Source organism: Anopheles merus, chromosome 2L (genome assembly GCF_017562075.2).
Source record: "Anopheles merus strain MAF chromosome 2L, AmerM5.1, whole genome shotgun sequence".
NCBI classification, from domain to species: domain Eukaryota; kingdom Metazoa; phylum Arthropoda; class Insecta; order Diptera; family Culicidae; genus Anopheles; species Anopheles merus.
In genome coordinates, this window is record NC_054083.1 from 25,472,048 (window position 1) to 25,496,303 (window position 24,256).

General features: G+C 49.3%; 2 protein-coding genes across 7 annotated transcripts; one reads left to right on the forward strand and one right to left on the reverse strand.

The window, feature by feature from the left end:
* The first annotated feature begins 319 nt into the window (after positions 1-319).
* On the forward strand, positions 320-19,198 carry LOC121592594. Of its 6 annotated transcripts, XM_041914194.1 has the most exons (6): positions 5,005-5,168; positions 5,279-5,338; positions 7,381-11,441; positions 11,603-11,725; positions 11,814-12,211; positions 13,432-19,198. In XM_041914194.1, the coding sequence occupies exons 3-6, from the start codon at positions 7,580-7,582 to the stop codon at positions 16,066-16,068; spliced, it is 7,020 nt and encodes a 2,339-aa protein (XP_041770128.1). In that variant the 5' UTR covers positions 5,005-5,168; positions 5,279-5,338; positions 7,381-7,579; the 3' UTR covers positions 16,069-19,198. The 6 variants fall into 6 exon arrangements, with proteins under 6 accessions (XP_041770125.1, XP_041770127.1, XP_041770131.1 ...); XM_041914191.1 differs by lacking the exons at positions 5,005-5,168; positions 5,279-5,338 and adding an exon at positions 320-845; XM_041914193.1 differs by lacking the exons at positions 5,005-5,168; positions 5,279-5,338 and adding an exon at positions 320-832.
* An 89-nt stretch (positions 19,199-19,287) lies between these two features.
* Positions 19,288-21,654, reverse strand: LOC121592596 (hexamerin-1.1). Its single transcript, XM_041914212.1, has 3 exons — positions 21,514-21,654; positions 21,309-21,436; positions 19,288-21,222 (listed from the first exon to the last, which is right to left on the reverse strand). The coding sequence occupies exons 1-3, from the start codon at positions 21,602-21,604 to the stop codon at positions 19,363-19,365; spliced, it is 2,079 nt and encodes a 692-aa protein (XP_041770146.1). The 5' UTR covers positions 21,605-21,654; the 3' UTR covers positions 19,288-19,362.
* Between the last annotated feature and the right edge of the window lie 2,602 nt (positions 21,655-24,256).

The window sequence follows — 24,256 nt, forward strand, 5'->3', positions numbered from 1 at the left end:
AATTTTTAAGCTTTTATGGCGTAAATTTGGCGCTAAGCAATATAAAACTTACCATTGGAACTGTTTGTTATCAATTTATAGTTCCATTTTCTTATAAAGTCGCTTAAAATCAAGAAAATATTCACAGCCGTTGTGAGCTTTGAACGCGCACAGTTTGAATACAAACGAGGAAGACTGCACGAAATGATTTTTAAAATAACACTTTATTAAAACCCATCGCTTTTGTACAATTTTGAGCAAAATTAATGCAACAAACTGTCACACGCTGTATCGACGACCATTGCCCCGCTGTGCACATCACAAAAAAAAAACATGAAAAACAAAACGGCGCAGCACGAAAGAAGCACGGACGGGAAAACGTCAAACATTTTCTCACCAAATATCGATTGGCTCGCGAACGGCAAAAGAGAAATTTCCGAACACACACACACTTTTACCCCGGGTCGAGAAGAAAGTGTGGCCATCCGCATTCGCTCCGAAACGGGTCGGACCAGGGCCAAGGAAGGATCATTTTCCGCGATTTTGTGAACATCCGGCAAGTGCGTATGTACTTTGGTGCTTTTGTGCTGTACTCTTTATCCCGAAAGGTGGAATGTGCGATTACTGCGACGAACAAAAGGTGCGCGACCGCGATATAAAGGCGCTCCCGTAGTGGAACGATAATAGGCCTGTGCTGTGATTCCCAACAAGAAAAAAAAAGTCTCCCCAAAAGGCAGCAAAACTACCAAAGTGCGTTGGTGGTCGCCCGTGGAAATCGAAAGCACCGGAATGCAGTGCGAATGAAAATCGGATAGTTTTCCCGTGTCAACTGTGGAAACATCTGCGAATTGCGGTGTGTATTGCAGGTAAAAATGTTCGCTGCACTACCTTGCACAGTGCTGTGCAGTGGTGTGCAGGAGGAGAAAATGATTGGGAGAGTGTGAAGAAGCAACGAGGAGGAGGAGGATGGCAAACAGCTAGAAAATGAAACCAACTGCCTGCGGATTTGTGGAATCAATGGTCCGAAGAACGGAACGGGGTGATGATCGGCCTGTTTCCCTTTTTTTTTTGGTGGCACATTGTGCTCTGTCTATGCGCTTGTGTTGTTCACCGGACAACGCTCCACAACCAAAACTGAACCGTAGGATGGGGTAACACGAAGGACAAGGTTTCGGGTGTAACAAAAACTGGATTGCATCACCGCAACCAGCCCTGGAGAACGCCATCCAGCCGCAGGAGGAGAATGGAATGGGGAGGAGGTCAGCATATTGTGATTGAATCGATCGTATTTTGGTGCGACTGTGCGACTCCATCCCGCTTTCGGTTACAAGCTTTCAAAACCCGGAGACGTAAATATGATTTATGCAAATTAGCGATGCATTCCGGATAAATCACCGTCGTTGCCAGTTGCTCTTGAAAACCTTGTCTCCTCCTTGTCTCTCTCACACACGTGTTGTGCGCGGCCATCAAATCCCGATTCAGCCCGTGGGCGGTTTTCGAGAACCACTGATCACAAGGACAACGACAACCACCAAATCAAAAATGGGAAGGAAACGATCGACGAGATCGAAACAAGCCGTGGTGGAACGATGAATAATTAATTTTTTGCGTTGCCCCCAACAACGGTCCGGTACTGGTGTTGGGAGCCATGTGTGCGGTGGAAAGGGAAATACTCGTGTCCCCTTCCAACAACTGGCCGGTATGGTGGCAAATGCACATACTTCGATGCAAAACGGAAATCGCGGCAAAACACACGATGGAACGCGCGCGCGCGCCGCTTCTTTAAGTCAAGGCCAATCTGCCGACAGTCGCCTACGGCTTGCTGGCTAAGCCTGCGTTTATTGTTGTGTACATTAGGATTAGTAGAGAGATAGAGCTAGAAGGGTGAGCATACGGTACACGGGGAAGCGCCGGGAAGCGTTTGTTGGTGGACAACAGTTATCGCATTTTGATTTGGACTAAATCTTTAGTAGCTTGTCAAGAGGGAAGCTACAGCTTGTGAGGTAATACGCGATTATCAGCTCAACGTAGGGCTTCTTAGCGAAGGTTAATAGGTGTGCCAATTTATGCACATCATTTCACAGCTTTGTGTTGAATCACGGCTCACGGCTTTTGGGCTGAACAAAAGGATGAGTCGTGCGCGCCCGATAAAGCAATAATATCGCTATCGAATATCCTCCCGGGTTCCCTTCATAAGCCTCATCGACAGGGAGAAAGAGTGAGAGAGAGAGGGAGAGGGAGTCATAAAACTATCTTCGTGAAGGACCGGCGTGAAGGTTCGTCGGTCTGATTGCTGCGCACACCATACGTTATCGATTTGCAAGCACCACCCCGTCGTCGTCGTCGTCGCTCTTCCGTAACGGATGGCCATCATTAATGCACAAATCGTTTCACACTTCTTTTTTTTTTTCGGGGGAACATCGTCGTCTGCTCCCCCTTCCCCGGCCAAGCATACCTGGCGTTGCCGGGCTGTGCGAACCAGAGTCGGCTGCGTGGGCATTCTTTTTTTACCATAAATAGACGTCACGTCCCCGCGCGACCACGAGGATGATGATGTCAGCTAGTGTGGCTGGCGCAGCGTGAGCGCACGGAGAGCGAAAACCCGTCCACATCCTCCCGTCGGAAGATGATGATGGCCACGCGCATACCACTGCCATGCGTGCGTGTGTGTGTGTGTGTGTGTGTGTGTGTGTGTGTGTGTGTGTGTGTGTGTGTGTGGCTCGATGGCTTTGTGTAGCTTATTTGTTGCTGCTTATGTGTGACCCCGAGTCATCATCAGTTCGTGCTGTTAGCACTGGTGGCCGCGGGTCCTGCAGGTCGCGGGTGTGGTGTCGAGCAAACATGCCAAAACGGTTATTTCAGGTGTGCGTGTGCACGGCCGAAAACGGCCATCGGTGGTGTGTCGTGCAAGGGGGAGTAGGTAGGGGTAGATTACACGCGCGTTACACCGAATCACCGCAGGGAAACAAGGAGGCGAGGTGGGAGAGATGGGGGAGAAGATCGTTACCATGATTTTCTAATGTTTGCATACGTGTTTCGTGTTAGGTAGAGCAGATCTTTGCATCGCTTTGCCTCGCTATTCGATGAGCGAGACCATTTACTGCTTAATGTACTGATTTTGTACTTTTATTCACATTGCTTTCAGGTGGAAAATATCAGGTTTTTCTTCTTTGGGTAAAGATTCATGAAATGGAGTCTCGTGTGACCCATTACCAAAATGACTCTAGGGTAGCTGAAAGATCACGGCGCTTGAAATTAGAGTTGGTTCATATTCACAAACAAGCGGAACTGGGTCCGAACGGTTCCGCCAAATTTTGGAACTAGCTCCGAAGGGATGGTTCAATCACTCCCGCCGGAACCGTCCGGAATGGTCTGGAATCTTCCCTAAAATGTTTGGAGCGTTGATGAAACCTCTTAGTATACTGGCAACCAAAGGCCGTTTATACTGCCCGTTTTACGGTGTTCAAGTGTTTCGAGGTGGTCGGTAGCAAGGCAGTGAACTCTGATCACTCCATAGTAGTTTCCGAAATGAAATCGGATCTTTTTTCTTTGTATTTTTCATTTATTTGTTTTTAATATCAGCAAGAAAAAACATTACCCATTTTTTTTTAAATTGCACAAGCTTAGGCGCAGTTCACTTAACAACTTCTGATCGTTTAAGCTAACTGTGACTTATTGTTGTATCCATAGTTGGTATATGGGCTCGGTACATTCAGAAAATAACTCTATAACTGTAATGTTAATAAAAAAGTAGACACATTCCCTAGTATCGATCTATTACGATTCCGGACGATTCCGATGATTCCATACTATTCCTTCGATTCAGGACGATTTCAGACAATTCTGGACGATTCCGGCGGAGCTAGCGATTCCATTTCTCTGGAGTCGGAATCGGAGTCAATCTTGCCAAAATCGGAGCAGCACTGTGGGTGCGATCCGGAGAACCCATCTCTGCTTGAAATTTGTAGGATTGATCTCAAGGACTGTGTAGGAACGACATCAAGTAATGTAGAACGATTTGACAAGTAGCCAAAAGTTCGTTACAGCAGTTTGACATCTGAAAGCCCTTTTAATTGTGATAAAAATTTTAATTTTTTATTTAAATTGTGATAAAAATGTTAAATTAGTCTGGATTTACAAAAAAAAAATGTAAATTGGTTATTGAATGTTTCACCAGGGCTTTCTGCTGTCAAATGGCATCCAATATGGCCAAACCGATGTTGGCAAATATTTGACCTCGTTCCTACACCGTTCCGTGTGGATTGGAAGATTGTTGTCCTTGACAGCCGGTAGCTTCCCATTCGGCTTTAAATTTGGCATTCTGCTTGCGAAAGCATGGAAGCGGTTCTTTCAACTGTTCAGTCTTCGCATTAAATTCTCTCTCCCAACATTGCCAGCGTACTTCAAAACAACGCTCCTAACGGCTTCCTTACACCCAAACCAAAAATGTATGACTGAAAATTACAATCACGATCCCGCCAACGCTTTCTCCCCTCTACATCTCCTTTATGGCCAGGTTCCAGCGCAACAGTCGATTAATATTCACGCGACGCTTCTGCCCTAGAATGTACTCTAATCTCTATTAGCCGGACGCGAACAACAATAGTGTCCGATTTGGTGGCCGGCCTCCGACAAAACCCAGCACACGCTCCCTTATTATTATTTTCGTTCGAATTTCAATGTGTCAAACCAATTCATTTATCCTACTCTACTCCCCCCTACACTCCACCATTTATGGTAATGGAAACGGTAGTCCGCTTACTTTTTGGAACCATTTCATACGGACGACGGCAGACGACACATATGAAGCATGACACACAGCCGCACGCTTCAGCCCCCCAAAAAGAAACACCGCACATTGCAACATAGGTTAAGTGTTTTACCGAAAAAGACGAACGACAACGACACAAAAAAGTGTGCTTGCTCTGGGGCCCCTCAGTGTGAAGTATGCCCCCGGGTTTGTGCCCCTAGCACGCGTGTTTTAACGCGCCATGCCCCTTCTCTTTGGCTACTTTGACCGACCAAAAACAACGCACAGACACACACACACCCTTATGACTTCTGTCCTGCCATCCATCAAATCACCGAACCTAGCGAACGGCGATGACGACGACGACGACGGCTTGAAAGCAAAGTAACCGTAGGCGATGAAGCTGATCAGAGTCAGTCCCAGTCAGCGGAGTCGCAGGGTAACATCAGTTTTGGGCCATCAACAACCATTTTTGTTGTTTTGCTCTCCGAAAAAGAACGGAGAAGAAGTGCCGTGTTGTGACTGGTTCTTAATTGCTCGTCTTTGCAGCTGATCGGCGTGTGTCGGAGAAGATAGGACGGGATCTCGCGGCAGAAGACCGTTTCTAAGGTGAATTTGGTGTTGGAATTGGGCTTTTTTTTCGCGGTGTGAGTTCCTAATGTCCCATGTTGTGCACCGTTCGTAAATGGCACTATCATAAACGAACGCTTAAAACGGGCAGACAGAAGATCATCATCAATTCGCCTCTTTGTCGAACGGCCTGTGTGGGACCGTTAGACAACGACGAGACAGTCTTCCCGGACCGGTGGACAGTCTAAGATCGCAACCCCATTAACACGTGTGTGTGTGTACGGTTTTAATTGCGAGTGTAATTAGCTGATTGGCAAATTGTGACCTCAACCCCCCTGCGTTTGTGATGATCGTTCTTTTTGTTTTGGAGTGGTCCGGCAGTCCGACAATATCGCCATGGAGAGCACACGCTTGCTTTGATGATCATTTTCTAATAGCTTTTGTCATGCCCCGCAAGACAAGACCCGCCGGGAATGGATGGTGAATTGTACGCCGCGGGATGGCATTGTGTACTTTGTCTGTGAATGTGTGCTTGTGTGCCCGAGTATCGGTGTAGGTGACGTCCGCGATGGGGCGGCCAACATGTGTGATCAATAAATGGTGAACGCGAATGGCAAATTAATTCCAATAATCTTAGTCATCGGTCGAATATTGCGCGTTTACAGGCATCTGTATAGAGCGAGTAGAGGAGGTCGCAGGTAGTGTGTTGTATGAGGCTTTTCAATATTGCAGCAATATTGCTAAAAGCGAGTTGGACGAATATTATCATTTTACCATTTATTTGTAATCACAAACATTTCAAAATAACAGAAACAAAACAAAAACCGCTAACAGTAATCGCTGCTAGTTTGTTTCCCAAGACGTTAACACTTCGTTGCGCCGTGCACAACCCGGTGCCCGGTGCGCTTCTTATCAAGTGTGATTATCTTGGCGTGAAGCGCATCGAAACGTGCGGATGAAAGATTTTCGTGCAAATATATGTATGAATTGCGACAGGTGGTGGAGGTCAACCATGTAAAATGAATATACTAGTGATGGGTAAAGTTGGTAAAAATCAGGAGTCGAATCCGTTCCGACTCCGATAATTCTGGAATCGAATCCGGGAGGTAGGTCCGCCCAGCATTATTCGGAGTCGTTCGGAATCTTCCGGAATCTCCCGGAGTCGTCCAAAGTCGTTGGGAGTCGGAGTCATTCGGGGTCGTCCGGAGTCGTTCGGAGTCGCCCGGAGTCGTCTGGAATCGATTGGAGTCGTTGACAGTCGAAGACGTTAGGAGTCATCCGGAGGAATTCGACTCCGAAGTCCGGAATCGGTTGGAATCGAAGTTATCCGGAGTCGGCCGGAGTCGGCTTTCAAAACAAAAGGCCTGTATACGAAGTACACGCGCAAAGTGAAAGACAAAAAAAACAACGAAATGAAATGTCTGATCACAAGCACATTATCGGACGGCTCCTGTTGACTCCGATCGACTCCGATTCCGATCGAGTCCAATCGACTCTGGGCGACTCCAAAAGACTTCGTTTCCGGATGACTTCGGACGACTCAGAACGACTCTGGCCGACTCCGAATGATTCCGTACGACTCCGAGCGATTCTGGACGATTCCGGAAGACTCTAACTCCTTGCGGAACTAGTGGTTCGGATTTTGCGGGAGACGGAATTGGACTAACAATAGCCGGAGTCGGATCGGAGTCGTGGGTGCGCTCCAAAGAGCACATCACTAGAACATACACACATGGACACACATACACATATGATAAAGAGATACTGCACGATGCCGGAGGAGGTTTGGAAGAGCCGCGCGTCTATCCGCATAAAAATGTACGCAATAAAGATTGCACAGTTTAGTTTCTAGGTCAATCGATTGCGCTGGAAAAGAAGAATTGTGTGGCCATAAAACTTCACCCACTTCCCCTTTCTCTTTTTCTCAGGTTGTCATGTATGTGTCGTCTGTTTGCAATCGTCTTCTAACCTTTACTTCCTTGTTTTGTAGGTCGACAAACGTTTGGAGGGAGTGGAGGGCGCCCATCTAGTTAGACATGGTGCTAATTGTGTGTGTTTTTTTCTCCTCCCCCTTTCTGTAGATAATTCAACGGTTCAATACGCCCCCCCAATATCATGTCACACCCCGCAAATGCAACGATCGAACGACCATCGTGTCCTTGGCAACGACAGCACTATTGAACTGCCGGAGTACGTTTACGAGGGGAGTGTGTTCGCCTAGCCTCACATCGGGCTCGCCTTAAGGCCTTTGACACACCCGCCTCCAAGAGCCACGACACGATGGAATCCCAACGAATACTGTCCTCCCCGTCGAACGGCGATGACACGGAAACCGATTCGATCAGCTGTTACGTGGTCGATGCCGCCGAACTGCCACCCGCCGACAGCACAGGCTGTGCCACCGCTGGCATCGTGAACGTACAGTACCGGCTCGAGGCCGGCTCGGACAGCCATTTGCGCAAGGGGCTGAACCGCATCTCGAGCGATTCGGCGTCCACGTACGAGCTGGTGGACGCCGGCAGCCCCCAGTCACCGGCCGCATCCGACACGAGCGACGGCCACGGCATGGACGGTGATGATGACGACGATGGGGAAGAGGACGACGAGGAGGAGGAGGAGGAGGACGAGATGTGGAGCAATATTGTGCGCATAAATAATGCTACGGTCGCGACGGTGGCCGAACTGGCGGCTGCAAACGAGGTGGAGGAAGGCGAAATGCTGGTGAATGAAATCGAGTACGAAGTGCAGGAGGCCAGTGGGGCGGGTGCGCTCGACCACGAAGCACCCGACGGTGGTGCCGCCGCCGAGCTGTTGCAGCGCAAACGGTACGATCTCGCCCGCTCTTCCACCAAGGAGGAGAAGCAGCGGCACAACGAGGAAATAGTGATCATGAAATCGAACTCGCTCTCCGACACGACCATGCTGGCCGATGGCGGCCATTCCCCGTGGGAACCGGGTGACGTGGAGGACGGTACCGGGCCGGATGGAGCCGAACCGGTTGAAGAGCTGCTGGAGGAGGACGATCGAAAGCAGGGCGGAATGTTGGCCCAACCGGCTCCGTCCTTCGGCGGTCCCTCCAAACCGTGCTTTATCGATGCGTCTTCACTGTTTGACGACGATGAGGTGGTGTATCCGTCGTTTCAAGAGATCGCTCCTCCCGCCCCACTACCAAACTGCCGGCCCGTGCGGAGTGAGGCGGAGGGTGCCGAAAGCGCGGGCAGCATCCAGCTTGCGACGATCCTATGCGACGACGAGAAGCTACGAGCGACGGCGGCGGCGGAAAAGATAACCATCAAGCCGGTCGAGGTGAAGGACCAGTTTGCGGCTGGACCGTCGAACGATTATCTAGCATGCAAGCTGAAGCTTGCCGAACCGCCGAACCAACGCGAGCTGCTGCCGGAAGTGCCGTCCACCAACGGCAGCGAGATCGATCGCGACGAGGTGCTGGCACGCCAGGAAGCGGAACGCAAGCAGGGCACCTTTCTCTTCCAGCACTCGATCCAACAGTACTCGGGCCATCTGCTCGACGCTAGCCTGCAGTTTGCGCCGGAAGAAACGTACAGCGATCTGTCGCTGCCGAGCGTGTACTCGTCGAGCAGCGAGCCGAACTACGGCGAGTACAGCTCGCTCACGATCAGCGACAGTCAGCGCTACTCGCTCGGGGGTTGTAGCAGCGTGGTCGGAGCGGGCGACGAGCGTGCGAGCGGACGGCTGGACAGCTTGCGCGGTGGCACGAGCACCAGCGGGTACAACTCCAGCTCGGCCGACTACAACAGCCGCACGCAGGCAACGAGCGACGTGGAGTCGGCCTCGCACCACTACCCTCCCAGCACCCCGTTCAACTCGATCGTGCACGTGACGTCGGCTGCGTCCGTACCATCGGCGCTGGCCACGAACCGGGCGGTACAGGAGCTGAGCGAAGACACCGGCAACGAGACGAGCCGGGCCAGCTCGGTCGACCGGGAATCGCACTCGACGCCAATCCGCATCCCGAAGCGGCTGCAGAAGCACGACGAATCGGCCCCGATCGTGTCGGGCGGCGCATCGATCGAGGACTTTACGCCGCGCCAGTGCGAAAGCCCTTCGGTGCGGCGCCGCACCGACACCTGCCCGATAGTGTCCGGTGGGAGCATTAGCTTTGACGAGCCGGAGGAGCGGACCGCGGCTCGGCAGCTCAGCAAGAGCGGTTCGGGCAAATCGTGGGTCGTCGATCTGAAGAACTGTCCCGATGATGCGAAGACGGCGGCGGCGGCAGCGGCATCGTTCGAAGCTTCCTCCGCGGTGCACTCGGGCCTCGAACAGTCGGGCCAGCGGAGCCTCGGTTTTTTCGTCGATTTGGGCAGCCTGAAGACGCCGGAGGAGGAGAAATCGATCACGGTAGTAAACAGCCGGCCGCGCACGGCCCGCACCGAGCTGATGAAGAAATCGACCGGCTTCTACATCGATCTGTCCGACGACGGTAGCGAAAGTGCGCGCAGCGCCACACCCAAGCTGAGCGGTGGGCGGATGGAAACGCCACCACCTTCCGCCTCGGCCCTGACCGGATCGTCCCGGGGCGAATCGGAGGAGAAGCAGACGGCGGCGGCACCCGATCGCAAGAACATGTTTTCGATGTTTATCGACTTTGGCAACGACAATGGTGGCGGGAACAGCAGCAACAGCGCCAGCATGAACGGGAAACCCACCATGCCACGGAAACTGTCGATGCCGCAACCGCTGCTTGCCAACGGGAAGGAATCGGTACGTCCCAGCAGTCTTGGTCCAGCGGTGGGCGATGAAAGCAGCAACAGCAAGTCTTACTACATGTTTGTCGGGCCGGCCGATGGGCCACCGTCAGTGATGCGTCGCGCGCATGCCAGTACGACGGCAAACGGAGGTGCCAGTGGTTCGTCCGCTGCTAGAAACGAATCCAAACGTCACTCCTGGAACACGACCATCGGTGAGAGCGCCGCGGGAGGTTTCCACGAGCGTCGGATCGCCAGTGGCAGCGCCTACCAGCGTTCCACGAGCGTGACGAGCGATCGGGGCATCATGAACATACTGGACAAAATACCGCTGCTCTCCAAAACGTCCAGCATGTCGATCGATTCGTCCGTGTCGCCGTTCGAGGACTTTACCTGCTCCAAGTCGGAGCTGAGCACCTGCTCGAACCACTCGGTATCGTCCAATTCGGCCCACTCGAGCAACGAGTCGAAGGTATCGCCCAAGGACGGTACGCACGAGGGCCGACCGATGGAAGCACCGGCCGACGGTGGGGCGATGGTTTCATCGGCCCGCAAAAAGCGCAAGGATGCAAAAATTAACGAAACGTTCGACAAGAGCAGCCAGGGTTCGATCACGGACGGCATACTGTCGTCGAACGAGGACGCCTCCCCGACGTCCACCACCACCGACACGGACGACGTCACGTTCCAGAACAATCCGGCCGAGGAGGAGGCACTGCTCGCGGGCCTGCAGCAGCCGGCGGTGGGGAAAGAATCTTCGCAACCGCTCGGGGAACCGATTAAACTGTCCGCGATCACTAGCAGCAACAGCAGCAGCAGCACCACCACAACCACCAAACAGATGGAAACGATCGTCGAGACGGTCGAGTGTTCGCCGCGTCATACCGCGCGCAGCAAACCGCAGCACACGATGGAAACGCTGCACGCCACGATCGAGAAGCAGAAGCAGCTGCTCGAAACCGTCTCCGAGAATGTGGAATCGCACGCGTCCACCACGACGTCTTCCTTCGTTAAGCTGTCGGACATGGATAAGCCACCGACCGCGGTGAGTCAGCTCACCACGACCACAAAGTTTGAGCTGCATTCGAGCGGTGGTGGTGGTGGTGGTAGTGGGGGCAGTGGCAGCGGCAGCAACATGTCAAACTCGGCCGGTTCCAGTCGAGTTGCGCGGCTGTTCGAGTGTCAGAAGTACAACACGATCGGGTCGGCGATCGGCGCCAGCAGCCAAGCGATGAGACAGCACCAGCAGCAGCAGCAGAAGGCATCCAACTACTATCACTCGAACGGTGGGGCAACGTCGATGGAGCGACACTCGTGGAATATGTCTCGCTCGACTGGCAACAACTTTGTGAGCCTCATCTCCTCGTCGGTGGAAAACTCCCGTTCGCTCAGCCGGCTGTTTCCGCACCTGTCGAAAGGTAAGCGAGGGCGAACTAGTGAACCGGCACCAGGAGGGGGTTGTGATGTGTTCAAAAGACGAGAGTGCACACGATGGTGCGGTTGCGGGCGTTAAATCATTATCTTTGTCGGAGAGTTTAATGCTACGTTTGTGCCTTTTTGTTTTTTGCTTGTTCTGCAGCATTTAGCAGCAGTCTTCCGTCGGACGTGGGTATGAACGGGCGCAACGGTCAGGATGGCAGCGAGATGATGCAGTCGGACTTTTCCTGCACCTCCAGCATCACCTCGAGCCGATCCGGTATCGGTAAGTGAACGATCGGTGTTACGCCTGACTGACTGGCGATGGAAAGGTAATATTTTTACATTCTCATCTCTGTTCGCAACCCCGGCAGAATCGATCGACGAATCCATCTCGAGCCGGCAGCCGCGCCGCCTCGGTGAGGATCTGCTGAAGATGTTCCTTCAGGAGATTGCCACCGACGTGACGATCGAGGTCGAGGCGCGGAAGATGCGGGCGCACAAGTGCATACTGCGATCGCGTTGCCAGTACTTTGCGGCAATTCTCGCTGGGAGTTGGGTGCAGAATGCGGGCAACGTGATCGCCCTGCCCGGCTACTCGTACGCGGCAGTGCACTTTGCGCTCTGCCACATCTACTCCGGTGCCTCCCATCCGCCGGAGGGCATCAGCCTGATGGAGCTGGCCGCACTGTCCGATCTGCTCGGGCTCGAGGGGCTGAAGGAGGTGACGGCGTACGCGCTGAAAACGAACTACTGTCACAACTTCCACAAGGTAAGCACACAGCGTTTGGGCAGCGTCAGCACAGGGGGCGAACGCTGGACAGATAGGAACGAAAAACCGGTAAAGTGTATGGTGTCTCCGTAGCAGTGCTGCAAAATTCAATTAAAGTGCGTCATGACATGCCGAACACGACATGCGAGTGTTTGAGTCCAACCAACTCTGACTGACAAGCTGAGCTTAATGCCGCCGCAAGCATAATCATGATTTTTATGGCTGTGAACAGTGCTGTCAAACGCTTCTTTTCCAATAACCAACACTCATGACCCACCAACTCCACCAACTGCTTCACCACATCCACATGCTTGGTGACATTTTGTTTAGCACCCAACTCTTGGTCATTCACTTGGTCACGGCATTTTCTGTCGGTGATAATCACGACATTCTTGGAATATATTTGGCGTGTGGTCCCAAGCAACAAAATGAGCATACTTTCGCGCTCTGTTTGCTTTGTTTGTCTGTCGGGTCATGAAGAAATCATGCTCATTTTGTTTATTGGAACAACTCGCAAGTACCGCTTATCTCCCATGGCTATCTTGATGATCACCGACTGAAATTGTCGCGACCAACTGACTGGCCAAAAGTTGATTGCACACAATGTCACCAAGTTTGTGATGGTCGCAATAACTGTTTGAATCTCACCTCTGATCATCACACAGTAGATCACATGACGCTGATATGATTTTGTTTCAGCCAAAATTGGTCATGACTATGTCGTCAGTGACATGTTGCAGAACTTATCTTCTTTTATTCTGCACAACATCCGTTTCTGTCCTAGGCTTGTCTGTACCACTAATGGGCTTGGCTTGCAATGACTTATTGATTACACTTAGCAATATAGTCAGTCCTACGTATGGGGGCACGGTCCATTCGAGGCTTGAACCCATGATGGGGCATGTAGTTAAGTCGTACGAGTTGTCGACTGTACCACCAGACCGGCCCAACTGATCACAGTAAAAAAAGTAATGACAAAGTGAATGACCAAGCGATGGTCGCAAAAATGTCACGAAGTATGTATTGGTCACACCAATCGTTTTGAGTATCACCTCTGGTTATCACAATTGAGTACGTGACGCTGACATGGCTTTTGTTTCAATCAAATTTTAAATGACATTGGCAGTGACATTCTGCAGTACTGCTCCGTAGGCACACGTTGCTTTCAAAATTGTTTGTGGAAACTGTATGTATTTTCTTTTCTGTGTTTTTTCCCGTAGCCTTGCGTCGGCTGTATGGATGGTGTGCTGCAGGTGCTCCCGGTGACGCTAAACCACGGTCTGGACGATCTGTACCGCAAGTGTCTGAAGTGGGTCTGCCGGCACTACGTGAAGCTCTGGTCGCAGAAGCAGTTCGCGCAGCTGCCGCTCGACGTCGTGCACCGCTGCCGGCAGCAGATAGTCGCGCATCTCAGCTCGGAAAGTGTACTTACCACGATACTGGACAGCGAGCAGCTGCTCACCCTGCTGCACCCGTACAAGTGGTCGGTGGAGGTGGAAAACGTGGTGCGCGACATACTCGAGACGGCGTACGACTACATTGCGGACCACTTTGCGTCGCTGCTTGCGAGCGACGCGTTCCTATCGCTCGGCCAAAACTATCGCTGGGCGATACCGCACCTGGAGCCGGTCCTGCTGCCCGCGGCCAACAATCTCAGCCCCGATCAGGCATGCAAAAGCTACCCGCGGGCAACGAGGCTGCAGAAGCTGCTGCAGGCCAAAGTGCTAACCATGACGACGACCACCTCGTCGACGCCCATGTCGTCGAGCGACAACACGAACGTGGTGAACGTGTACGACAAGCAAGCGAAAGCGGCGGACGGTGCCGGCCGGAAGGACTACAACCTGCAGGAGGAGGAGATGGACTGGTGCGACGAGTTTGTGGGCATGGTGAACGCCATCCTGTCCGCGGTGGAACAGTGCCTGATACGGCAGTGCGCCCGGGCCATGCGGGTCAGCTCCTGGCAGCGGATGGATGTGGAGCTGCGCAACAAGATCCAGAAGCTGGCCTGCCTGATGGAGACGGCGGACGAGCGCAAATCGCGCTCGCGCTATTCCTACTCGTCGCAGACGTCCTCCTCGTCGTCGGTGCACTCGCGCACGAACGATATGCGCCAGGTGCGGCTCGCCATACAGGCGCACAACAAGCGGGCGCTGGAGAACGGTCAGTCGCAGCACCACCACAGCCACAGCAACCGCACGCAGCAAACGCAAACGATCAATACTCACCAGAACGAGCTGAACGCGGCGCTGCTGAGTTCACACAAGCTGGCGAAACATTACGCTACGCACGAGGCGGCAATGGCCGTGCCGGCGGTCGTAGAGCGTGAACGTACGAAGCAGCAGCAGCCGAACCATGCGACGGAAAATGGACGCATTTCGAAAACTGCCTCCAAGAGTCACGTCCCCGAGCCGGGCAAGAAGGCGTCCATTGCGCACTCCAGCAGCAACGGTCGCCAGGCAGCGAACGGCATTCGCATGGGCGTGCTTTCCAAAGCGTCCAGTGGTGGCGGCGCCCCGCTAACACTAGCCTCACACAAACGTTCGCAATCGGAAGATCATGCGAATTTGAAACCGAGCGCCGGCAGCATCAAACCGGAACCTATGCAGAATTTGCGCACCAAGCTGAGCAACGTTAAGCCGCGGTATCTCGAACCAAAGAAGCCGAAAAATGCGGCCAACCTGCACGCGCAGAACAACATTTCGTCGAGCGGCAGCTCCACCAGGACCTCCAGCCCGGCGATGGGCCACCGCAAGGGTACGGCGAAGCTGCAGCACCCGAACCATCACCCCGGCCACGAGTCGAACCTGTCGCTCGACAGCCTGTCCTCGCCGGCCAAGCTGAAGGGCGCGAATGCGGCCAACGCAAAGCTAGCGCCCCGTGCGACCGTGGGCGAGATGGACGTATCGATCGACTCGCTGGCAGAGTCGATGAAATCGCACTCGCTCAAAACTAGCAACACGCTGTCGCACGAGTCGCTTATCTATCAGGAGTACTTCAAGCCGAAGGTGATCAACTCGATCGATCAACAGCAGCAGCAACAGCAGCCACCACCGGTCAAGAATGGGTTCGTAAAGGACAAGGACCATCATCGCGAGAAGCGCCCGGGCAGTGGAAAATCGATTGGCGGTGGCGGTGTGCTGACCGCGCGCCCACTACCCGGCGGTATTAAAGCGAACCACTCGTCCTCCTCCATCCCGTCGGCGGTGAGCGTACGCACGAACGGCATCAATCGTACCGCTTCGTTGGCCAGCGTCGGCTCGAACGGCGGCAGTGGTGGGCTGGTGAAGCGCAGCTTCCTTTCGCAACGGTCGCGCGAAATTTTGGCCCGCCGCACCCACGAGCCAAAGTCAAACTCGACCAACTCGAGCAACAAATCGGCCGCCTCCTCGCCAAGCCTGCTGCTGACGCGCGACAAGTCAACGGGCAGCGACATCACCAAGTCGGGCTCGTCCGCCTCCCTGACCACCCCGAACGCGGGCGGGCGGAAGGTGTTCAACACGACCCTACATCTGCGCCGCACGGCCAAGCTGCCGGACGGAACGGCACCGGCTACGGGCGCTAGCAACAACCGCGCTTCTACCGGCAGCCAGGAGCGGAAGACGGAAAAACACACCGCAAAGGGAGGAGCTTCACAGCGGACCAGGGCAGCAGGAGGATCGCACGTTGTCGCGGATAGTCGAGCCTCGCTCAAGGGAGGAGCCGCGCTGGAGAATAACAGTGCGCCCGCAGTAGGTGATAATGGACTAGTGCACGCACCGATGATTGTGGAACGGGTCGAGTCGAAGCTGGAGCGCTCGAACACGTTTTCGATCGATGCTTCCGACAATCCGCTGATACTGCAAATGATGGAGTAAATGGAAGCTCGAGCACTAGTCGTGTGGATGAAAATTACGACTGAGGAAAAAAGGTAGGAAATGATGGTATGTATTGTGTGTGTGAGTGTCTAGTGCCTGCCTGGGTGCTACACTTTCGCGTCGGAAGGTAGGTAAGCAGCAACACGGGAGGTATCTTCTCAGAGATAAGAGGTACGTGTGCGCGCGCAGTTAAGACAACACATCTGCGCCAAAACACGGGGTGATCTTAAAATCCAAACTAATTTAATTCGCAAAACTCCTGCTAACTTCATCACAAATGTCTAGTCACGTATTTATATGCATATACATAGAGAGGAAACAGAGAGAGAGAGAGAGAGAAACAGAGAGCGGGATACTAATATGCTGGGCGTATGGGCAGCGATGCTCGTCTCAAGGCAAGCGATATGATGTGGTGCATCTTTTCTGCACTCTTAATTAATACGTTAGAAACGATATATATACACACACATATACTTATCTGTTGCAAGATATACTTATACATGTAATGCGTAGATATTCGGCCAAACCCCCGGCTGCAAAAGAAGCATAAGGCACACGAGTATGATTTAGCCAGTGTTAGGAAGGCCATTCGCGAACGAAGCTATAAACCCCATTTCAAAGTCATTACAATTGACGAATATCACCACATTTGGGGTAATGGGGACACCCACGATATGCACACGACGATGCTGATGATGATGGTCTACACAGCCACAGACACACGGGGAACACCGATCTTTTGCGTGAGGTTGCGCTAATTGCGTGTGGTAATAATTATAATAATAATAATCACTTATTCGGTTTGTTACATTTGCAAAAGAAGAATTTATATAGTTTAATCCTGTCCCTCGTGTCCAGATGATGACCCCAAATACGCCAGCCAATGGCACAATTTACCCTACTCCATCATGTTTCCATTTACATCCGGACCGAAGACAAAAAAAGTACTTGCGAGAGAGAGGAAATGCTAACGGAAATGAAAACTTCAATGCTTGCATATGTGTAAGAATCGAACTATGTAGTTTACAATGTGCACGCTATCTCTCTCTCTCAATACGGGTGTGTTTGTTCATTTTGGAATGTTTCGATGACCAATATATGAAGCCATAGTTTTATTCGGTTAACAAATATCCATTCAGGCTATAGTTTACAGCAGAAAAGGGAGCTTCAATGGTGAAATTGGGTGCTTAAAGTGCTACTGAAAGGCATGAAAAACTATGATGAAAATGACATTTAGACTGGTCTCTGATGAACTGAACCAACTTTTGGTTCGCATAGAGCAGGTGGTGTAGTTCCATGTCACGCGCTTCAAGTGGTATGTAATGAGTTTTTTTTTTGTAATGTGTTTTTCTGCTACTTGATTCAGAAACAATGTGATAACTCGATCTTTAAGAAGATCATCCCTTTTTGGTTGCTATTATTTGATAATTTACAAGACAGGAGTTTGTGCTTTTTTCATTGATTTAAATAACGCGCCCTTGCTTTTGGATCTTATTAAACTTCATGAGTAACTTTAAATATGTTTCTATTTTTGTTGCAAAAGGAATGGTGATACTTGCTAGCTTTTAGAATATTAATTCCACTCCTTCGATATTGCTGCCAATTTGCTGTGTTTAATGCGCTAAAGTATGCGTTTGGTTTGCTACAATTAATCTCACGAAATGAATCCATAACCACAGTCCATCAGCGAGTAGCGCGTTAGTAGCGAAACGGTGGTACGGTTAAACAAGCTAGTTTTGCATATTGATGCTAGGCTTGATGATGCTCTGTTCGATTCTATCCCGTGTAAACTCTGCCGTCCCAAGACTACCAATGATAATTTTAGTGCATATTACTATTTTACCCATAAACACATCGCTTGTTTGCTTTAGTTACTACTTATGCTGCGATAACTTTCTCGCTCTATTGGCAGTTTATGGGGCGACATCCATATATTACGTAACGCTGGTATCGTTATCAATTAAACGATTCTGCTAGTTACGTACTAGTTCTGGGAACTGGTGGGAAAACTCATTTATTTTCGTTTGAATTTACATTGAAGTGGTAGTTGTTAATAATTATTTCAATCAAATCATCTTTATTTTCTTATCATAAATGCAAAGTTCATAAAGAAATACTCGTGTCGCTGCAATGGCGTTACGTAATCAATGGATGTCTTCTTCTACATACAGTTTATTCCTCTAATTTGAAACATTAAGATTCAGTTCAGATTAAGATCGTCAAAGTGCTATTAATGGCGTTGTTGAGCTAAGTGATTGGTTTGTTTGTCTAGTTTTACGATCGGCTTAAAATGTTTGTTTTTTTCTTTCAAATGTGTTTCTGAAACTTACAACATTCCCTCCAAACACCATTACATCGGTTTATTCGTATAAGTTTGAGTTTTAGTACTTAAAAATGTTGCCGCTGTGCCACGGTGACGAGTGATTTGTTTTACATTTATATTAATTCAGCATACCCTTGGCTTAGCGTGCAAAACAAAACTAATGTAGCAAGCAGTAGAAAACCACAAAAGATCTGCGCGCTCCTGAATAGAAAACAATGTAACAACTAACTATGAACAATAATAACTCACGCCAGATTGCAAAAGCGAGTGCAACTGCTGCAGAACTACTAAAGCAAGCCTAGTCATGTGTACAAAGTTTTCTCTTCAAATGCTTGCAAAAACAAACTGAAAACAGCTACCAAAATTAAAAGCACACCTTTCGTACGCTGCGTATGATAATATTATAGATACCAGAGATCAGTGCAGTAGGTGACAGCGGAAAGGAATAGACAGCACGAACTCTATAACAAAATATAAGTAACACATCCTGTATTTAGCTGCGCGTTTGAGTGTGAGTATGTGTGCGTGTGTTTGGCTATACCAAAACTATTGGTTTGCAGTAGAGATCAGTTTGAAATGGTATGTGGAAGAGAAGTTGTAAAAGAGAAGACAAACCAATCCTCTTCTAAATGGTTGGACAAATAGACGGGAAGGAGAAAGGCTTCTTGATGCATGGATTTGTTGTGTAAAATGTAAGTGCAGTCCATCTAATTCGATTTGATTCGATCACGTGAATTGGGTCGCGAAGAATCAAACACTAGAAGCGACCGAGAGAGGTGAACTTAAAACAATAAACGTTCTACAGCAGCTTTTGGAAACTAGCAACTGAAAATAACATCCGACCATCGGCGCAATTATTAGTGTAGCTCGTGATAAAATATTGAGAACAATAGTGGTTTTGGAGTGTGATCCAATTTGCTGCGTAACTATTTTATTACATCATCTAGTGTATTCCGGTTTGCGTAGTCCTTTTAGTAGGTCTGGTTCATTTTCATCTCTTCGGTGTGGAAGATGAACACGTCCTTGAAGTACATGTTCTTGGTGTAGAAGTAGTTGAAGTTGATGACGCGATCGAACGGATATCCGAACGGCAGGCTGTCGTAGAATCGCATTCCCGACTCGACGCCGCAAGTGAAGGTCTTGTCGTACTGGTAGCCCTGCTCGTAGGTCTTGGCCGTGTACGGCGTGATGATGAAGTAGAACTGCATCGGCATACCGCTGGTCCAGCCCTTCGGTAAGATCAGACGATCCGGGAATCCACAGTGGGCCTCTGACATGTCCAGGGCGAACTTCTCCTGTCCGTTGTATCCGAGCATGATCTTCTTGTAGAGGTCGGTGTACATGGTACGATCCTTGACGCTCCAGTAGAAGTCGCGCGAGTTACGCACGAAGGTGTTCTTTCCGGCGGTGAAGTCGACCAGATACTGGTCAATCTCGAAGAAGTACTTCTTGTAGAACTGGAGATCGAAGAAGCGATCGAACTTGGGTCCGACGAACGCGCGAATGATGGCCTTGCCGGTATAGTCCGACATGACGTTCATGGTGTAGCTGAACGGCTTGTGGTTGAGGCGACGCTGGCGTGCGAACACGGCATAGTCGAAGTACTTGTCAGCCGACTGCATGGGCAGAACGTTGGAGACATCCGAGTCGAAGTAGTCGAAGTAGGTCATCAGCTTGTCGAAGGTGACATCCTTGATGACGACACCGTTGAAGTTGAGCTCCTCGTAAGTGTAGCTTGGCAGGAAACGCTTGAAGTAGTAGTACAGATCCATGAAGCGCTCGTACAGCTGGTAGAAGACCGGGTCGCGCAGGCTCGTCTCGAACTGCATCAGTGCCGACGGCCAAACCTTGTAGGCATTGAAGTCGTTTCCGGAGAGCAGCAGGCGAGAGAACACCTCGATGTAGCCGACGTAGTTGGCATCCACACTGTCAACGTTGGAGTTGAGCAGGTTTCCGAAGAACTCGACCGACTCCGGCAGACGGAGGTTAATGCGGGTGCCATCTTCCTTGACGAAGAATCCATCCTCAATGATCTTGCGGATCTTCGCCTCCCAGGCGTTGATCCAGTCCAGCTTATAGTACGACTCGTCCGAGATCATGTAGTTGTAGTCACGGCTCTTGAACGGCACTCCGTTCCAGTAGCTGAGCAGCGAGAAGTATCCAGTCTTAAGCGGGAAGCGCCAGACCAGCGGCTTGACCGTACCCATGTAGTTGGACATACGCTCCAGGTTGTAGCGGGCGATCAGCATCTGGTGCATGTACCAGTACAGCTCTCCACGACGGTCCTTGATCAGTCCGAACTTGTCACCACCCAGGAAGAACGAGTAGTCCATCATGAAGTAGTAGTAGTACGCATTCAGACCAATATCCTCGGTGTAGTAGTTGAGGTACTCCTCGGTGTAGAAGTTGTTGTAGTAGTCCATCGGGTAGGTAGCGGTGTAGTTAGCGTACACGACGTTGTACTTGCCGTTGCCATAGAAACCGAACTTGGGATCGTACAGCTTCTTGTAATTTATGGTGCGGATCACATCGGTGTTGAAGAAGTAGTACGGGTAGATCTCGTAGATGGCTGGCAGAACGATGCCCTGCAGGTCCGGTCGGTGCATCACGGTCAGATGCAGCACGTAGATGAACATGCCCTCGTTGATGTTGTCACGGGCCCAGATCATGTTCTTGTAGTACGTGTCCCAGTCGGCGCTGTTGTACAGGAAGGTGAACACAGCGTAGGTCTGGCGCAGGTACTGCTCGTTGTAGATGGAGAAGAGCTCGCCCTTCTCTAGGAAGGCGCCAGTCTTGTACCAGTCAAAGAACTCGGCCACTTGAGTAAAGTCCTGAAAGAAAGCCAAAGTAGATAAGACATCAGATATAGGAGTCGTAGTGTCGTAGACAGCGTTGTTCGAGGGCATCGAATACTCACGTTGTACTTGGTCTCATCAGACACCCAGGTCTTGGTGTACGGGATGTATTCGTCATACTTGAGCGGCAGGTGAATGTTGCGGAGCACTTCGAAGAAGAACTTCTGCTTGAACAAGAACTCCTTGTCGGCTGTTCGGAAAAGGGGAAAAGAAAACAAGTTGCTTGAAATCTCCTGTGGCCTGTGCTTTGGTAGAGAGTAGACTTACCATATTTCGCTTCGAACTTGGTGCTTGGAACGTAAGATCCACTGGCAAGAACTGCCAGGGAGATCGCCACCGCCAGGATGAGGAGCTTCATCGTGTCGAGTTTCTGTTCGACTACAGCCACGAGACTGACTTATTGGGTGCTGGAACCGTAGCTTATATACTTCTCTTGCATCTCGCCACAATGACTTTTCTGACCGGATGTCTCATTTCATTATCATCTTTCTGCACCGGACGATGCAACACAGGTGATCGAGTACGTATTCATTGCAAACGGTATTGCAGAGATTACTGTGGGATCGCAGGGTATCAAGCATTATCGCTAAGACATTCTAGTGCTACGTTTATTTTTTGCAACATTGCATGATAAAGACGTATCAATTTGGGTTCAATGATTGGTAGAATGCAGTGGCAGAGAAAAAAAATTATACCCAGATTGTATTGTTTCCAGGCGTATTTTAGAAGCAAAAATGCAGTCAAACATTCTAGACGATTCAACGATCTTTAATGAATGTCAAATGTTGAGATCAGCTGTTCTCGTTCTATTGCCTTCAAGTGACCTTTTTCTATCAAGCAGCATTTACAATAGTTAACTTTGGGTGAAGAAAAACGTGGATGAAGGCAGATACAATTTCATTACTCCCACATCTAGAAATTGCCTTATTATCAGTATCTCGAATAATACAAAGCGATTGAAGGGATTATTGCATTTTTTTTATTATTTGTCATAATTCCATCAAAATTTGTCTATTCATAGTCGCTGCTTTGCCTTGATCATTAATGGAATTGACTATTTTTTCCTCTTATCAATACGATTTAAGTAGTCGTATGTGCAGTTCTTCTTCGATTAACGGCATAACGAGCTTCGCGATTCATGCCGGCCTATACAACCTTCCGAGGCTTATTCAGTACCACACAGTCGGATAGTCAGTCCTTAATACGGGAGGATGGTCCATTCAAGGCTTGTACCCACGACGCGCATGTTGTTAAGTGATCCGAGTTGCCAGCTATACCAAGGGGTCACCTTGGAGAAGAGACGAATGAAACCAGTAGCCTCAAAGTTTCTATGAAAAATCCATCAAAACATTAAAAGCAATTTGCATTGCACCATGCAAAGTGAAAGATATAGAATGAAGGAGAAATTTAACGTCCGAGCACTGCTCGGGCAAAGCAATAAAAGGGATAAAGCAAATAGGAATGCAAATGGTATTACAAGGAATTGTAGAACATAAAATTACAAATGAACACATTAGACACAACATTAGACAAATTTTCATAAAAATGTGGAAAGTTGAAATTGTGTGGTTGATTGTGTGTTTAATCAAAAGTACGCTAATTTTAAAGATTAAAGTTAACTGTCAGTGTCTTCAGTGAAGTTCAAGATTGAAACTTGACCGTATTGTAAAAATACAGCGCCTACCACAACTATATGGACAGTCGTTTTTCGCGATTAGCGGAAAATCCGAGTTGCCTAGCTAATCCTAGCTTGATATATTTTCCTCTCACCACCCACTTCACCATCGATGTTCTCTTAGATCGCTACAAAGGCTCTTAGACCGCTTTTAAAAATCGTAAAAAAATATTTTTCTGTGAAACCTTTCTAGAATATGTTATTTATATTTTTAAACGATTTTTAAAGGCGTTAGTTAGCACAAAAAGCCTGTTTTCGAAGTTATGTTTTGATAGTTATGGTACGACCATAAATTTGTTGTTTTTTTCGTAATAAGTCGTGTAAAAACGTTAAAAAATTTAAAAAAATTAGCGAAGATGTGAAATATTATTCTGCACAAATCATACACTCACTGTTTTTATTTATCTCTTACGGATTTTGCGCAGATCGCGAAAAACAACTGACCATATAGTTGTGGTAAGCGTTGTATATGGAAAAATGATTTTTTGCATTTTTGATTGCGATAATTCCACTTATTGATAAATCTTCCAGGGTACTTATTGATAAATTTTAAATATATCCAATAAACTATATACAATGATCAACAACTGTGCAAACAACCATATCAATACTTGTTTGAATAGCAATAACCGACCGACGTGATATGCTCCCCGTTAGTCGGACATGGTTAATCAACCATTTCTAACTTCCTGCCATATAAAGAGGAGGTTAGAGCATCGGATGGAGGACTAATTCTGCCGAGCTCTGTTAACTGATCTTGACAGCCTTGGTAGAATAATTGAAAAGGAAATTTTAAGTTATGGAGATCACTTAATGCTCCTAAAAGCTTTAGCATCCAACATGACGATGGATATTGTTAGATAGCGCCTGGATATCTTAACATGGACGTTACTATCCAGAAGTATCAACATAATTTACTTCAATTTACTACTTTATGATATCCTGGAGAAAATTGGAAATGCTTCACAAAAATCATCAATCTGAGTCTTAAGCTAATATTCAAAATTCTTTAAAGTACATACAAGTCCAACACGTTCAATTTAGCAATACTTTTCAAAATATCCTCACAATTATCGTTAGTTCGTTATTTCTCCTAGTCACTTTGCCTTTGTGTTTATTACAAGAAGGGACTAGGGAAGCTTAATTATTGAACCCGTGTTAGGAGTTGGTGGAGTGTGAAATTGAATGATTGATGATCAATTGATTAATTGATTGATTGATTGAGGGCTAACAAGTAATACTGAATTACTTGTTTCTTGCGATCGAGAGCTACTGCGTGAAGTGTAAACAGAAAGTTTCAAACACGGACGGAAATAACGGCACACCAATGTTAAG

Excerpts from the sequence above, each read along its gene's own strand:
- LOC121592594 (XM_041914191.1), top strand. The coding sequence starts at position 7,580 with ATGGAATCCCAACGAATACTGTCCTCCCCGTCGAACGGCGATGACACG. Across the intron at positions 11,726-11,813 it reads CTCGAGCCGATCCGGTATCG|AATCGATCGACGAATCCATC; the intron begins GTAAGTGAACGA and ends CAACCCCGGCAG. Across the intron at positions 12,212-13,431 it reads ACTGTCACAACTTCCACAAG|CCTTGCGTCGGCTGTATGGA; the intron begins GTAAGCACACAG and ends TTTTTCCCGTAG.
- LOC121592596 (XM_041914212.1), bottom strand. The coding sequence starts at position 21,604 with ATGAAGCTCCTCATCCTGGCGGTGGCGATCTCCCTGGCAGTTCTTGCC. Across the intron at positions 21,437-21,513 it reads CAAGTTCGAAGCGAAATATG|CCGACAAGGAGTTCTTGTTC; the intron begins GTAAGTCTACTC and ends TTTTCCGAACAG. Across the intron at positions 21,223-21,308 it reads CTGATGAGACCAAGTACAAC|GACTTTACTCAAGTGGCCGA; the intron begins GTGAGTATTCGA and ends GCTTTCTTTCAG.